Below are 12,129 nucleotides of genomic sequence, written 5' to 3'. Positions count from 1 at the left end.
GGAAAGGTAATAGAATATACAGTAGGTGTATTGAATAAAAGAAAACATTTTTCACAGGATTTGTAGTGGTTATATTTACAGTGCCTTGAAAAAGTATGTTCCACATTTTGTCATGTTACAACCAAAAACCTAAATGTATTTTAACTACTTCAGCTCCGGAAGTTTTTACCCCATTAATGACCAGGCCATTTTTTGCGATTCGGCACTGCTTTACTTTAACAAAGAATAGCGCAGTCATGCGACGCTGTACCCAAATACAATTGATGTCCTTTTTTTCCCACAAATAGAGCTTTCTTTTGGTGGTATGTGATGACCTCTGCGGTTTTTACATTTTGCGCTATAAACAAAAAAAGAGCGACAATTATGAAAAAAAAAAACAATACTTTTTACTTTCTGCTATATAACATTCCCAATAAAAAAAAAAATATAAAGAATCACATTTTTTTTATCAGTTTAGGCCAATTTGTATTTTGCTACATATTTTTGGTAAAAAAAAAAAAATCCCATAAGGGCTCTTTCACACGGTCCGCCTCCGTAGGGTGACAGCTCCGTCTCCGCTTGCAGAGCGGAGAGGGAGGTGTCTCAGCCCCCGCTGCCCTCTATGGGGGATCGGATGAGAGCGGACCGCCTGTCCGCTCTCACCCGATCCGATCCGATTAATGAACGGATGGAAAAATAGGGTTTCCATCCGTCCAGATTTCACGCACAGGATCGGATGCGGATGGCAGCGGGTGTCAGCGGAGGTGTCTCCGCTGACACCCGCTGCCCCATAGAGCTGCATGGAGGATCCTATTAGATCCGCCTAAAAAACTGACAGGCGGATCTGATCGGATCGCCCGTGTGAAAGAGCCCTTAAGTGTATTTTAATTGGTTTGCGCAAAAGTTATAGCGTTTACAAACTATGGGATAGATTTTGGACTTTTAATTTTTGTTTTGTTTTTATTAGTAATGGCGGCGATCAGCGATTTTTTGCAGGACTGTGACATTGCGGCTGACAAATCTGACACTAAGGGGTTGATTTACTAAAACTGCAGAGTGCAAAATCTGGTGCATGGTAGCCAATCAAATTCTAACCTCAGCTTGCTCAATTAAAGCGGAGTTCTGGCCTCGGAATGTTTTTTTCAATAAAAATACCCCCGGGACAGTCAGGGCTAGTACATTTCATAATGGCTAGCCTCTGTACTGTTCCAGGTCGCACTTACCTTTTAGAAGAAATACCTTGAAAATTTCTTGTCCAGCGCTGCCATCTCAGGTGTGGGCAGCTGAAGCCAGAGCGTCCTATTCGGTGTCCTCTTCCGTGTCCTCTTCTCCCAGAATGCCCTGCACCGGCCACGCTCGTCAGTTCCGTTGCAGGCGCACAGCTGTTTAGCAGGGAATGACGCGCCTGCACCGGAAGTGACGAGCTTGGCCGGTGCAGGCGCATTGACTCCTGGGAGCGATGACCTTCAGCTCCCAGGAGTCATTGCAAGCAGGAAGTGACGGCGCGGGCCACGGCCGAAGAGGGAGGAAGCAGAAGGAAGGCAAGTATATTTTCTTCATTAACAAGGTAAGTAAAGAAGAACTTTTCTGGCTCTGAGGAAGGGGGTTCGCCCCTGAAACGCGTCAGCCCAGCCACAGCAGCCCCATACGGCACACTGCATGCCATTCAGCTTCGTGTGGGACCTTGGCTACCTTGGAGATTTTATGTACAATGTTGATGTGTGTACTTTCACACCTGCTTTGTGAGTATATTGCATACTTTTTAAAATTTTAATAAATGGTTTTAGTGGTAATGCACTAGGTCGGTGCGCCCCTTTTCTTTTGTCTTTTTCTCAGTGAAGGAATTACCATCAGGGGCTATCAAGGGGTTAAATGTTCTCCTAGGGAGTGCTTTCTAACTGTGTGGGGGATGGACTGACTGCAGTAAGAGAGAGATTGGTGTTCCTGATTACTAGGAACACACGATCTCTCCGTTCCTGTCTGGCAGAACAGCCGTCTGCCTTGTTGGAGGAGCTGCTGCTCCTAAACAGGAAGGATACATCTTTATAATGGATATTTCCAATCAGTTTTAATATTATAGTTATATTATTATTATAGTTATAATAGTGGATATTTCCAATCAGCAACAATCCTGCTATCATTATCACCTTATATATTAAAACTGAGAGGATATTGGGCGCCCTGTGTCTATCATCCAAACATCAATAGGATCTCCTGAGGAAGCTGCATAGTGAAACGTGTAGTGATCCATTGGTATCTCCACATTAGAACCCCATTGGCCCGAACACAGGAGGTCGTTCGTCTTTGTGACTCACAGACACCAGACCCTGGCACATGTTGGGCAATTCACGGGTTCTCTTGCTTTAGGAGCATGCTGTATAGCACTTTTGTGTACATGTATCCATGTTATGGTTTTTATGAATTTTTCTAGTATGCTGTCTAAATAAATTTTTTATGTTTTTTTACATCTGAGTATCGAATATTTCTTTATGAGATTACCAGTGACTGTCTTCAAAGTCCTATTACCCTTAGGGGTTTCTTTTATTTCTTCCTCTCTTTTGATGGTATTTGATCACCACTGTTTTTTTTTTTTTTTTTTTTTGCAATATAAACAAAAAAAAGACTGAAAATTAAAAAAAAAAAAAAAAAAAATTAACCTTTTTTAAATTCTGTATTAAACATATCGAAATAAAAAAAAATAATTCTTCATAAATGTTTGCCAAAATATATTTTGCTACATTTCTTTGGTAAAAAGAAAATCCCAATAAATGTTTATTGATTGGTTTGTGTGAAAGTTATAGCATCTACAAACTATGGTAAATATATTGGAATTTTTCTTTATTTTTTTATACTACTAATGGCGGTGATCAGTGACATATACAGGGGACTGCGTTAGTTATTTAAGCATGCAGCCTGGCTGGCCAGGAAAGGAGGAAAGACAAATATGCGCTTGTCCTCCTGAACCATACCAGTCCACAAGCCCTCAGCATGGAGGGATACCTTGCCAGTAAAGACCACCCCTGCTCCTATCCCTGGCCCCTGTTGAATTGATGAGGCCTGGCAGTGGCGGCCCGTCCATCAGAGGCCCAGGGGAGCCACCGCCTCATCCATGCATCCGGCCCCCTAATCTACATGCAGAGCACCGGACGCATGAATTCCAATAGGGGATTTTTTTTTTTAAGCACGTAGTTAGAGCCAGAGGCTCTAATAGGCTTCAAAAAAAGGGTGGGCTCAGGGCACAGAGCACTGCGCCCTGAGCCCACCCAGTTGTATGGCAATAGCGAATAGATATTTGCTATTGTCACACTGATTCTCCTCCCAGCCAATCAGGAAGAGGGTTGTGAGACCCCTTTCCGGATTGGCCAAAAGGAGAAGCGATATTACTGCCCACTGCCCAGGAAGAGGGAGGAGACACACGGCTGGAGGAGAAACACAGTGGCTTAGCCATCCAGCACTCCCAGGCTCAGACAGGAGGAAGGAGGAGGTAAGGAGGCCGGCCGTTTGGGGCGGGGGGGGGGGGGGATATGGTGTGTTGTTTTGCCTGCCTGCCGTCATTCCATCCGTCAGGGGAAGGGGAAGGGAAGGGGAGGGGGGGTGGTGATGCCACCCCCCCATCCCCCCAAAATTACCGAGCACCAGCCACCACTGGGGCCCGAGTAAGTTTTAATTAATTGCTAGGGCCTGCGGTAGGTGTGATTAATCTGCAAGTTCAATAAAGTATAAAAAGACATGGACTGTTAGGCCCAGAGAACTTTACTTTAATTGCTGGAAACCACGGCATGCACACTAAGGTATTTCAAGAGTCCCCTGTTCTATCGTCATGCCCCCTGCCGAACTGATGGGCCTGGTACAGTTGGGCCGCCTCCACCATCCATCGGCAGTCCTAGGTACACATATGGTTAAAAGGTAAGACTTCTTTAGTGAACAGTTATCCCACTGCTTTCATAAACTGATTCAAGTGGTTGTAAACCTCAAATGAACAAAGCATATCCTTTTATAGTGTGTACTTGCCTCCATACAAAGCACCTAGTGTGATTTCTGTCTGCTGTCTCCTTCCTCGGCTATCTGCACTTTTTAACAGTCTATGCTGACACCAGACAATCCCGGGAGACAGCCCCCCACAGCACACAGCAGGTGATTGAGCCTCAGCTGTGCATGTTTTCCTATGAGTTTAGAGATGGGTGTGTCCATTCCCTCCACTCGGGTCTCAGATTACACTCAGCTCCCTGCTGTATGCTGTGCAGTGTGTGACATCAGATGCCTGCCCCCTGCCTTCTGAAGCTCAGAAATGCTGTAAAAATCCAAACGTTGAATGGTTATAGAGGAGAGAGGGCTGCAGATAAACAGGTAGGGGGATTTGTTTAATCTCTGTGTATCGCCTGAGGCCTGTCACTTCACTGGGTATATGGAAGGAATTACAATCACTTTAAGGCCCGGTTCACACTGATGCGACATGCGAGTGGACTTTGAAAGCACATGTCGCATCAGAGGTCGCACTCCATTTAGTGCAATGGGATCATTCTAATAGGAGTGACTTGAGTCGCTGCGGCTTAGAAAAAGGTTCCTGCACTACTTTTTGGTCTGACTTTGGCACGACTTACATTGACTTCTGTTAAAGAAGTCGCATGCAAGTCATGCTGATTATTCTGACTCCAATTGTTGTAATAGTGACTTATCCCTTGCTGAGACTTTGTCCTGGCCTGTGTAAGGGCTCTTTCACACGGTCCGCCTCCGTAGGCAGATCCGTGTTGCTCAGCGGGGATCGATCCGCGATCCCCGCTGAGCCGGCGGATGACAGCTCCGTCTCCGCTTGCAGAGCGGAGAGGGAGGTGTCTCAGCCCCCGCTGCCCTCTATGGGGGATCGGATGAGAGCGGACCGCCTGTCCGCTCTCACCCGATCCGATTACTGAACGGATGGAAAAATAGGGTTTCCATCCGTCCAGATTTCACGCACAGGATCGGATGCGGATGGCAGCGGGTGTCAGCGGAGGTGTCTCCGCTGACACCCGCTGCCCCATAGAGCTGCATGGAGGATCCGATCAGATCCGCCTAAAAAACTGACAGGCAGATCTGATCGGATCGCCCGTGTGAAAGAGCCCTAAGTGTAAGCAGGTGCAATAGCCAAGGACAATCGTTATCAGATAGCTGAACTCACCAGACACCGTTTCTTTCCATCCACGTAGGTTATTGCAAGCAGTAGGTATAGCAGACAAAAAAATGTGGCAGATGATTGAAGGATGGTATCTGCAGGTCAAAACATGGTAATGTGTTCCCGGATGCGAGCAGATTGTATAAAGGCCTAGACAGATGTGGCCATCTCTATCTCTATCTATTAATGAATAAGCGCACCTGTTAGTGTGTGAAACGCGTCTACCTGTACACTGTTTGTAACACTTGGGATGTTCGCCCATTAAACCAGAATTTTGATGTATCGTGAAGTGCGGCCATTTCTTTTCTTTGCCATCTCTATCCCCACAAGCATAAAGGAGCAGGAACAGGAAATATATAAATGGGAGGGGACAGGAAGGAACATAGAAGAGAAGGCAAGTGTAACAACCGAAATAACCACAAGATGGCAGTATAATGACCAATTATATAGACAATCATCACCATAACTATGCATTATATTATAGCTTACATATTGGTGTAACAGCACAGCGATGTCGTGCATGCAGCAGTGTGAACCGGGGCTAAACCTGGGAAACAGCTATGTGGGTTTTATCTGATATAGTGACATTACATGTACAAGTTTTCTGATACTTTATTATTATTTTTCTCTATTTTAGCTCTTCCTGTTCCGTTTGCGGACGGTCTCTGAAGCCAATTTCACACAGTGTGCAACCCATGGGAGCTTTCCCGAGCGCTGGCAGGAGACGACCTACAACATGTTCACGTTTTGCACTCTGTTTGTCACTCCGCTAGGCGTCATGATTGTGTGCTACACACGAATACTCTGGGAAATCGGCAAGCAGATGAAGCACAAGAATGGTGAGAAATGTTTCCAACCATAAACCATAGACATTGAAGCTTCTGCTGTACCATCTGGTTTCCCAGCTGGCTCTGCTGCTGGTTCTTTTATGAAGCATCGTTAACCCAACACTCACGGCTCTTCGTTTTCCATTGAAAATCTTTGTCTTGAATTGTGTTACAATGAACTTTTAGTCAATAATTATTTAACTACTTTGCGCCCAGCGCAATTTTTTTTAATTTTTCGCACACGTCAAAAACCTGCATTTTATTTTCTGAAAGCAGAGGAGGCCCTGTGGAATAAAATGGTGGCGTTTGAAGTTTTTCTTTATGCCGTGCAATATTTGTACAATTATATTTCAAATCGATGTTTTCAGGAAAATAATACACTAAAATGAATTTTTAATGCACGCAAACAATATATTGCCAAATGTTTCATTAACCACTTCCCACAAAACGGCGTACATGTACGTCATTTTGTTGAAGTGCTTGTATGGGATTGATATGCAGCTCCAGGCTTCACCTCGTACCCTTTTTTACAGCGGACAGTCGGCTTTCAGGTGCTAAGCAGCCACTTGGCCGTTATCACAAGGAGCGGAAGGGGACATCCTCCCCTCCCCCTTCCACTGCCTTCGGCCGCTCCGCCCACTCCCATCCCACCAGGAGACCCAAGTGACCAGCCGGCATGGCCATTATCACAAGGATCAGAAGGGTACCCCCCCCCCACACCGCATTCGGCCGCTCCGCCCGGTTCTCCCATCCCACCGGGAGACCCAAGCGACCAGCTGGCATGGCCATTATCACAAGGAGCGGAAGGGCACTCCCTCCCACCGCCTTCTGCCGCTCCTCCCAGGTCTCCCATCCCACTGGGAGACCTAAGCGACCAGCCGTCATGGCCATTATCACAAGGAGCGGAAGAGGATTCCCCCCCCTCCCACCGCTTTTGGCAGCTCCGCCCAGGTCTCCCATCCCACCTGGGAGACCCGAGCGACCAGCCGGCACAGTCATTATTACAAGGAGCGGAAGGGCACTCCCCCCCCCTTTCCACTGCCTTCTGCTGCTCCACCCAGGTCTCCCATCCCACCAGGAGACCCAAACGACCAGCCGTCATGGCCATTATCACAAGGAGTGGAAGAGGATTCCCCCCCTCCCACCGCTTTTGGCAGCTCCGCCCAGGTCTCCCATCCCACCTGGGAGACCCGAGCGACCAGCCGGCACAGTCATTATTACAAGGAGCGGAAGGGCACTCCCCCCCCCTTTCCACTGCCTTCTGCTGCTCCACCCAGGTCTCCCATCCCACCAGGAGACCCAAACGACCAGCCGTCATGGCCATTATCACAAGGAGTGGAAGAGGATTCCCCCCCTCCCACCGCCTTTGGCCGCTCCGCCCAGGTCTCCCATCCCACCTGGGAGACCCGAGCGACCAGCCGGCACAGTCATTATTACAAGGAGCGGAAGGGCACTCCCCCCCCTTACACTGCCTTCTGCCGCTCCATCCAGGTCTCCCATCCCACAAGGAGACCCAAGCGACCAGCCGGCACGGCTGTCGGCTGGTCAAAATCCTGTACAAAGCCGGAATCGGCTTCAATTGGGTCTCCAATGTAGTAACCCGGAAGCAATGTCACAACATCACTTCCGGTTTACTCTGCAGATTTTGGCATTTTGAATACATTGAAGTGCAGTGAAGGGGTTTGCGGTCTTTTAGACCCCCGATCCCTCCATAAAGAGTACCTGTCACTGCATATTATTGTCACAAGGGATGTTTACATTAATTGTGACAGCAATAAGAGCCGGTTCACACATTTACGATATCAGACATCGCATGTGATTCAGAGCGCACTGCTCTGCAAATCACATGGGATGTCTGTGCGTTGCAAATTCAGCCATACAGATTGTATGGCTGAATTTGCATCACATTCAGACCAAAGTTGCACAGGACCCTTTTTTTGGTCCGCACCAGAATCGGATCACACCTATCTGATACATGTCCGAACTGACAGTTGGCACTGCGATATGCGAACTGATCTGGGGGTGTCGTCACCTTTGTATTGACACCCTCAGCGATTAGCATATGGCAGTGTAAACTGCCTGTGAGTTGAGTGCAATGCGGAAACCCGCAGTGGATTCGCAAGGTTCCCGCATCGTATATATGTGAACCGGCACTTAAAGTGATGAGATTTATTTTTTTTCTTTTAAAGGAACAGTGTAAAAAAATAAATAAAAAATAAAATAAATAAGAAAAAAAAAAATAATTTTAAAGTGCCCCTGTCCCTGTGTGCTTGAGCACCACAAAAACACATACGTATGTTCCACCCGAAAAAGGAAACAGTGTTAAAATCACTCATGTGAGGTATTGCCTTGATTGTCAGAGCAAGAGCAATAATTCTCACAAAGGACCTCCTCTGTAACTCTAAACTGGTAACCGCTACAAATTTTTTAAAGTCTCGGCTATGGAGATTTTTAGGTGCCGTAATTTGTCGCTATTCCACAAGTGTGTGCGCAATTTTAAACTGTAACATGTTAGGTATTTATTTACTCTGCATTAGCTCATCTTTCGCAATATACAAAAAAATTGGGCTAACTTTACTGTTTTGTTTTTTTTTAATTCAGTAAAGTGTCGTTTTTTTTTTTTTTTTTTTAATTGCATTTGAAAGACTGCTGCGCAAATACAGTGTGACATAAAATATTGCAATGACCACCATTTTTTTCTCCAGAGTCTTTGCTAAAAAATATTTATAATGTTTGGGGTTTCTAAGTAATTTTCTAGCAAAAAATACTGATTTAAACTTCTAAGCAACATGGGTAAAAAAAAAAGATGAGATTTTATCAGGTATTGGGGACCGTGATTTAAGGAGTGGCTCTGATGGGAACCCTGATGTAAGGGGGGCTCTGATGGGAACCCTGATGTAAGGGGGGCTCTGATGGGAACCCTGATGTAAGGAGGAGCTCTGATGGGAACCCTGATGTAAGGAGGGGCTCTGATGGGAACCCTGATGTAAGGAGTGGCTCTGATGGGAACCCTGATGTAAGGGGGGCTCTGATGGGAACCCTGATGTAAGGGGGGCTCTGATGGGAACCCTGATGTAAGGGGGGCTCTGATGGGAACCCTGATGTAAGGAGGACCTCTGATGGGAACCCTGATGTAAGGAGTGGCTCTGATGGGAACTCTGATGTAAGGGGGGCTCTGATGGGAACCCTGATGTAAGGAGGGGGTCCGATGGGAACCCTGATGTAAGGGGGGCTCTGATGGGAACCCTGATGTAAGGAGGGGCTCTGATGGGAACCCTGATGTAAGAAGGGGCTCTGATGGGGACAATAATGTAAGGTAGACTCTGGAGACTAACAAACAACCCCTGAGCATCTTTATTCTGTTTTCAGAGCATTGAGTGAATTTAGCGAACTACAAGATGGGGTTTCATCGAGTAAGTAGACACCAAACAAGCCAAGTCTTAAAATTGTTCAATGCTTTTAGGGCTCATTCACCCTAGCAGCCAGGAGGGGATAAAACCATGTGGTTGAGTTACATAGTTACATAGCTAGTCAGGTTGAAAAAAGACACAAGTCCATCCGGTTCAACCAAAAAAAAAAAAAAAAAGTATTGAAAACCCAACCATACAATACCATATACACAATCCTATAACCGCTGTTGATCCAGAGGAAGGCGAAAATAAACCCCAGCAAAGCATGATCCAATTTGCTACAGCAGGGGAAAAAAATTCCTTCCTGATGGCCTGAGAGGCAATCCGATATTCCCTGGATCAACTTTACCTAAAAAAAATGTTAGTACCCATTTATATTATGTACACCTAGGAAAGAATCCAGGCCTTTTTTAAAGCAATCTACTGAGCTAGCCAGAACCACCTCTGGAGGGAGTCTATTCCACATTTTCCCAGCTCTTACGGTGAAGAAACCTTTCCGTATTTGGAAACTAAATCTGTTTTCCTCTAGATGTAAAGAGTGCCCCTTTGTCCTCTGTGTTGACCTTAAAATGAATAACTCAACACCAAGTTCACTATATGGACCCCTTATGTATTACACATGGAGATCATATCCCCCCTTAATCTCCTCTTCTCAAGAGAGAATAAATTCAGTTCCTCTAATCTTTTCTCATAGCTGAGGTCCTCCATGCCTCTTATCAGTTTGGTTGCCCTTCTCTGCACTTTCTCCAGTTCCCCGATATCCTTTTTAAGAACTGGTGCCCAAAACTGAACTGCATATTCCAGATGAGGTCTTACTAATGATTTGTACAGGGGCAAAATTATATCTCTCTATCTGGAGTCCATGCCTCTGTTAATACAAGAAAGGACTTTGTTTGCCTTGGAAACAACAGCTTGGCATTGCATGCTATTATTAAGCTTATGATCTACCAGAACTCCCAGATACTTCTCTGCTATGGATTGCCCCAGTTCTACTCCATCTAGTATGTATGATGCATGCATATTATTAGCCCCCAAGTGCATAACTTTACATTTATCAACATTAAACCTCATTTGCCACATAGTTGCCCAATGAAACAGTGCATTGAGGTCAGCTTGGTTAATAATAGTACAGCGCCAACATGTATCAAACACAAATGGTGAGAATTATCCAATTCAATGTAAAGTCCCACAGATGATGAAGATACACCCCAAAAAAAGGCAGGGAACCAAGAAGTCCAACACCAGGAGATGGGATTAAGGTGGGAGAAGAAGATCACCACGTGCATCAAAAAAGGAGGATGTCCGCTTACCGGAAAAAATTGACCACCGGTTAGGGTAGGTCAAAATAAGCATGGATCCAAGTACTTCCCCCAGAAACAGGCAAATCTCCAGAAAACGATCACTTAAATCAATGCAGGTAGCGTTTCCAGAACTCCACTAGGTAATCAGCCTTAAGTGCACCATAAACCTCCAAAAACAAAGAGGAGACTCCAATAGCATAGTATAACTTCTTTAATAAATATAAAAAGTAGATAAAAAATGGCAACCCACATATCCAACCATGTGACAGTACATGGATTGTTAAGGTAGCCAAAGTAAGCGTGTCGACGTACGGGCGTGGCTGACACGTTTCGTCACAATAAGGACATTGTCAAAGGCCTTTGACTATGCTTCGATATCCTCAGTCTCAGGCCGGGGAGGGGGGGGCCCTGTCAGATAGGCTGTATGGGGCCCTGTGATTTCTAACAGCAGCCCTGCATGGGACAATAGAGCAGGATAGGTTACAGTCGACATGTTTAACATGTAGAAGTGCTTAGTCATATGACTAAGCACTTCTACATGTGAAATATGTCAACTGTAACCTATCCTGCGCTGTTGTCCCATGCTTGAAGAGTAAAGGACAGTTTATTGGATTACAATTGCAGTGTGCGACCAGATTTCTTCTCATTTGCATGTCACTGCGGTAGCGAGCCGGCGCAAGCACCTGTGAGTAAGCCTTTACATTAGGGTGACCAGACATCCCCAGTTTCCAGGGACAGTCCCCGGATTGAGGCCACTGTCCCTGGTCCAAGTCTGTCCCCAGTTTTGTCCCCAGGTATAAGGGCCGGATTACTGTAGACAGGGCATCCCAGGCTGGCTGGGAAACAGCCTGGTGGCTCAGATGCAGACGCCCCCTGCTGAACGATATCACTGCCGCTCCTGTTGCTGTTCAGTGGAGGAGAGGCAGAGCCAAAAATTTGCTTGTGTGGAGGGCTGAGAATGGGAGGTGAGCAGATAGGGGGGGGGGGTCTGTTTGTACACAGGTGAGGGCAGTGGGGGAGGAGGGGTCAGAGCTGATACAGCTGCATGGACAGATGGAGAGTTTAGCTGTTGTGGAGAAAGGGCTAAGAGGTGACTGCAGAGATAATCTGTGAGAGAAGGGTTCAGAGATGAGCTATGGATGTGGGGGCGGAAGTGTCCTCTGTGCATAGCAAACGTCTGAATCCTGTACTCTATGCCGAACACCCTCCTGTATATTATGTAGTCCTGTGCCCAGGGCTCTGTGTATTATGCAGCCCTGTGCCCAGCGCTCTGTGTATTATGTTGTCCTGTGCCCAGCGCTCTGTGTATTATGCAGTCCTGTGCCCAGCGCTCTGTGTATTATGCAGTCCTGTGCCCAGCGCTCTGTGTATTATGTAGTCCTGAGCCCAGAGCTCTGTGTATTATGCAGTCCTGTGCAGAGCGCACTGTGTATTATGCAGTCCTGTGCCCAGCACTCTGTGTA

The 12,129-nt window shown here is 46.3% G+C and overlaps 1 protein-coding gene across 1 annotated transcript in view; it reads left to right on the top strand.

Annotated features, from left to right (window-relative positions):
- LOC309554371 (gonadotropin-releasing hormone II receptor-like) overlaps positions 1 to 12,129 on the top strand; it is a gene marked incomplete at its 5' end in the record, with an annotated part of 55,273 nt that overhangs the window by 27,955 nt on the left and 15,189 nt on the right. Inside the window, one exon of the mRNA XM_082256036.1 lies at positions 5,766 to 5,967. Coding sequence (XP_082112162.1) covers positions 5,766 to 5,967 — 202 coding nt within the window. The remainder of the gene's footprint in view (positions 1 to 5,765; positions 5,968 to 12,129) is intronic.

This window comes from Pelophylax lessonae (assembly GCF_965119305.1).
Source record: "Pelophylax lessonae genome assembly, chromosome: 4".
Lineage (NCBI taxonomy): Eukaryota > Metazoa > Chordata > Amphibia > Anura > Ranidae > Pelophylax > Pelophylax lessonae.
Note: the sequence above shows the minus strand (reverse complement) of the source record. Positions and strands in the feature narration are given on the sequence as shown.